The sequence below is a fragment of the Pavona decussata genome, unplaced genomic scaffold (genome assembly GCF_977016875.1).
Source record: "Pavona decussata unplaced genomic scaffold, jaPavDecu1.1 SCAFFOLD_84, whole genome shotgun sequence".
In the NCBI taxonomy this organism is placed as follows: domain Eukaryota; kingdom Metazoa; phylum Cnidaria; class Anthozoa; order Scleractinia; family Agariciidae; genus Pavona; species Pavona decussata.
Genome location: NW_028145502.1, coordinates 1,057,859 through 1,062,500, shown reverse-complemented (window position 1 = coordinate 1,062,500; position 4,642 = coordinate 1,057,859). Strand labels below are relative to the sequence as shown.

General features: G+C 40.2%; 1 protein-coding gene across 2 annotated transcripts in view; it reads right to left on the bottom strand.

Annotated features, from left to right (window-relative positions):
• Positions 1–2,595, bottom strand: part of LOC146475316 (uncharacterized) — a 12,637-nt gene extending 10,042 nt beyond the window's left edge. Inside the window, exons 1-2 of one of the 2 annotated variants that reach the window (XM_085115705.1) lie at positions 2,367–2,595; positions 1,610–2,273 (exon numbers count right to left, since the gene is read on the bottom strand). In XM_085115705.1, coding sequence (XP_084971831.1) covers positions 1,610–2,273; positions 2,367–2,405 — 703 coding nt within the window. In that variant the 5' untranslated portion in view covers positions 2,406–2,595. The remainder of the gene's footprint in view (positions 1–1,609; positions 2,274–2,366) is intronic. The other variant, XM_085115703.1, reaches the window with a different exon arrangement.
• Positions 2,596–4,642: the final 2,047 nt, after the last annotated feature.

Here is a 4,642-nt window from a genome sequence, read left to right as displayed (position 1 = left end):
AAGAGCCTAAAAACCTAAAAAGTGTTAAAACAGCCATTAAATTTAAAGTTTACATTAGCAAGAGCACCCATGGCCATCTCCTTCAAATGTGCTACCCGTTCAACTCCCAGACTTTGCATTATTTTGAGTCAAGTTCGATGTTGGTTCTCATCCTTGCTCTGAGAGTTTTATTCCAGCTTCTCAATTATTCTGGATTCCAAGGTATGCAGGTTTCTTAGGTTAACAACAACAACCACAACAAAAATTCCATTCATTTTTTATCTTTTTATGGAGTACTTTCATGCAAGTTGTCCGAGGAACTTTTGGGTCAGAAAATACAAGTTTAACACTATCATTATTAGCAATGTTTCCAGTTGATTACACTGTCTGAAAATTTGTCCAGGATGAAAAGAAATTAATCAAAATTTGCCCAAAACAAAAGGACCAAAGTTGAAGGCAACCAAAATTTTTGTGTTCAATTTAGGCAGCACTATTTTCCAAAGAAAGTGATGTGATACTTGTTGAATTTTTTCAACTGCTTGATGAGGAACTTGCTGCATCTTATTAATCTCATGGTTGGGTGGCACTTATCAAAACCATTAAAATAGACTGTTTAAGTAAAACAAAACTTTTTCAAAAAAATGATACGCAACAACAACAACAACAACAACGAACTAGGTTTCGATTGTGCAATGTAAACATCCCTTTTTCCCTTTAATAAGTAATGCTCCAGAGCTCAAGTGTTTTGTGGTGCTGACAAGACCCTTACTCACATGAATACTTGATAGCCTTGATGAAGGTCGTACAGGGGTATTTTCGTGATGCATGATTAGCTGATTTTATTTTCCGTGAAACGTGAATGTAATAAATTATTCTTCGTAATCCGTAACCTGAAGGTTTTGCGTGACCCCTGAAGAGCTTGAAAATGAAATTTTCATTTCTGTGATCCGTGATTTGCTATTTTTTCTGTTCGTGAACCGTGCAAGAGACCCCCCCTGTACGACCCTCCTTGATAAAGGTTAAAGAAAAAATATTTATCCACATTCACTTTCAGGGCTCGAGACTAACTTTTTAGCTCACTAGCTCTGTGGCTAATAACAGGTCTGACTTTACTAAACAAAACAAACTTTTTGTTCACGTGTAGCGGGAAGCTGATTATGCCATTTGCTGCTTTTGTAACAGGAAAACTCGGAAAAGTGAAACACGTTTCCTTTTTTACCTGTTTCAACTTTTAGAGCAGTGAAGTCTATGAAATCCACTAACAGTCTTTGCTTCAATTAGTTTCCCTTCTCTCAATTTGCATACATAAGTTTCATTTTTGTTTCACTTTGTAGTGCTTTACAATTTTTATTACCCAAAATGGCTGTTGAAAAGGCAAAACTTACTAGTCAAAACTGAAGTTTTACTATTCTGTAGCTAGTTGGCTACCGTTATTCTCAAGCCCTGATAATCAATCATCTTGTGAAGCAAAATTAAAAAAAAATAAAAAAAAAAAATGAAGTTATGACAACCTCTAATGTTTTCCTGCATAGTATTCTCTTTTAAAATGCAATGGTATTAAAAATGCATACATGTACCAAGCATCTTATTTGTTACTTTGTATCTGATATATTAAAGTAGCTAAACTTACTTGGATCAATCTCGTCTGCTTTTGGACACTCACGAGCAAAGTGTCCTTCTTCCCCACATTTGTGGCAGGCACCCCCTCCACCGCCACCCTGAGGGCACTCTCTTGCAAAATGGCCCTCCTCATTGCACTTGCGACAAGCTCCTCCACCACCACCGCCACCACCACCCCCACCCCCTCTAAAACCACCACCTCTGCCTCCACCATCCTCACCATCACCACCTCCTGAGAACCCACCACCTCCTGAGAACCCACCACCCCCACCACCTGAAAACCCACCACCCCCACCAAATCCACCCTTTTTACTGCCAAAGCCTTCTCCACCAGAACTTGGGCCATTTTGTTGGCTGCTATCATCATTTTTCTTTCCAAAGCCACCGCCACCGCCGCTTTTGGAAAATCCGCCACCTCCGCCGCCGCTTCCAAAACCACGTGCAGGGCTATCAGATGAATCGCTATTTCCACCGCCACCACGGCCAAAGCCTTTGCTGCCACCAAAAGCATTTTGGCTACCTCCACTGTCAAACCCATTCGTCGATTCGCTGTTGTTCGCACTGCCAGAGCCGCCGCGACCGAAACCTTTTCGCCTGGGAGCTTCTTCGCTTTGGCTAGAACTGGGATTCCCGAATTTTCCTCGGCCAAATCCTCCTCCACCGCCGAACGAAGTCTGTTAGATACGAACAAGATGTAATTTAGTACAGAGTTGATACAAAAGATTGTAGAGAAGAGAGTTTAACACAGCGTCAAAGTCATAACTTACAGCAGTAGCTGAGCCGCCATCTTCCCAGTCGTCCGCCATGTTGCCTCTTGTGATTTTTGCAGTTGAATTGCTTTCTTTGTAGTGTAGTAGTATCAAGTACCTTGAAGAACTTCTAGTACGAACAACTTACGGTCAAGTTGTGTTCTTGCAGTATTAAACTAATGTTCCTCCGTTTGGAGCCTCCGAAAAGCGAAATTTTTTGCACCGGGAATGAAAGGTGACATAAATTTAGGAAACAACCTCTCCGCACTGTGCACGTGAGAAATTCAAAGCTTATTGGCTAATTTTACGCGCCAAAGTCGTCACGTGGTAGCATACTCATTTCCGTCGGAAGTTTGTAGGTGAAAAAATTTCTTATCGCGAGAAATAGTTTCGATTAGAGATATCTGCTCGAATGGGCTAGGCTAATATTTTGATGTCTAGATTTCTTCGTATCATTCAGGTATCGTTTGACTCTGAAGTGAACCACGTATTCGTGACTGCAAGAATACTCATTTGCAAGCTCTCGAAAACAGCTCCCCTGGGACCATTTTTAACTGCTAGAACGTGTGAGGAAATCGGGCATTGTGAAACCTTTAATGACAGGCAATAAAGCAAAGTATTGTTTTAAAAAATGAGTCGACATTTATGAAAAGAATGTGACATGACACCGCTCTACAGCAAATCCATCCCAGTATTAACAACAAATGTATCACGAAACTCTTTTTATTGAAACGTGTCGGTGTCGGATAAGCGAGCTCCTGATCCTGCAATGTGAATGTCCACACTCAAATGAGACACGCTTTAATTTCCGGCGGTGTCATTTTAACGGATGTCGGCATTTGTTTTCATTTGAGAGCGGTAAACGCTGGAAAAATTAAAGGAACAAGCAGTGAATTGTTCAGTGTAATAAAGTGTAATTCGAGGTCACAGCTTCTAATTATTTATTTATTTATTACAATTTAACGGCAAGAATAGGCCTTATCACGGTTTACGACGCCATTTTGACGAGTAGGCAAACAGGCTTGAAATAACAGTGTTTGTATGGAAATCCGATGTCAAATAATTTTCATTAAACATCGCTTCTGAAAAATTCGTGAATTGGAAACTTTTGGCACTAGGAAAAGGAGTTTAAGAAAAAAATTGGAGGGATGTAGCTGTGCCAGAAAGCATCCAGTCGTGTTTTGAACTTTCCATACATTTCCCTGTGTTTTTTTCCCGCGAACTATTTTTAGTGGCAGTCACGGCTGTTTCGCTTTACAGACAAATGTATGGAAAGTTCAAAACACGACTGGACGCTTTCTGGCACAGCTACATCCCTCCAAATTTTTCTTCAACTCCTTTTCCTAGTGCCAAAAGTTTCCAATTCATGAATTTTTCAGAAGCGATGTTTTATGAGAATTATTTGACATCGGATTTCCATACAAACACTGTTATTTCAAGCCTGTTTGCCTACTCGTCAATATGGTGTCGAAAACCGTGACAAAGTGACAAAAAGAAAGGCATTGCCATAAGGATGGTCTGTAAGAGAGTCAAAGACCCCATACAAGACAGACCACCTACTAAAAAATATTAATATCATAAAAACTAGGACAGACAATTAAAAATGTAAAAATGCATACGGAGATATATGCAAAAAAAAATCAACGAATTATCGAAAATCAAAGCGTGACTCATTTGAGTGTGGACATTCACATTGCAGGATCAGGAGCTCGCTTATCCGACACCGACACGTCTCAATAAAAAGAGTTTCGTGATACATTTGTTGTTAATACTGGGATGGATTTGCTGTAGAGCGGTGTCATGTCACATTCTTTTCATAAATGTCGACTCAATATAACAATACTTTGCCTTTATTGCTTGTCATTTAAGAACCTCACACATTTCGAGCTAAAAACTCCCTCACTCCTGCCTTAAAACTAGCAATGTTTGTTGCCTGACGAACAGGTAATGGTAAAGTCCCGGGGGTAAAGTGTTCCACATGTCCGCGATCCTATTGAGAAAACTAAACTTAAATTAAAACTAACTCCAGCCAAACTAAGTCTCAAATAAGCCTTATTTCTCAGTTTATGCCGGCCTATCAATGGTTTGCCCCAGGATGGGGAGGGGGGTAAACCCGCGGGAATATGACCTACAGCTTCATGAAGTCAAACTCGAATAAAAGTCGAGTTCGACATAAGAACGAACTCGGATTAAAGTCGAGGTCGATATTTAGTTCTAACACCGAGCTCGATTTAAAACGACCTCGCTTTTGAAATCGAGCACGTTTTTAAGGCACGGTGTCAGATTCGAAGTGT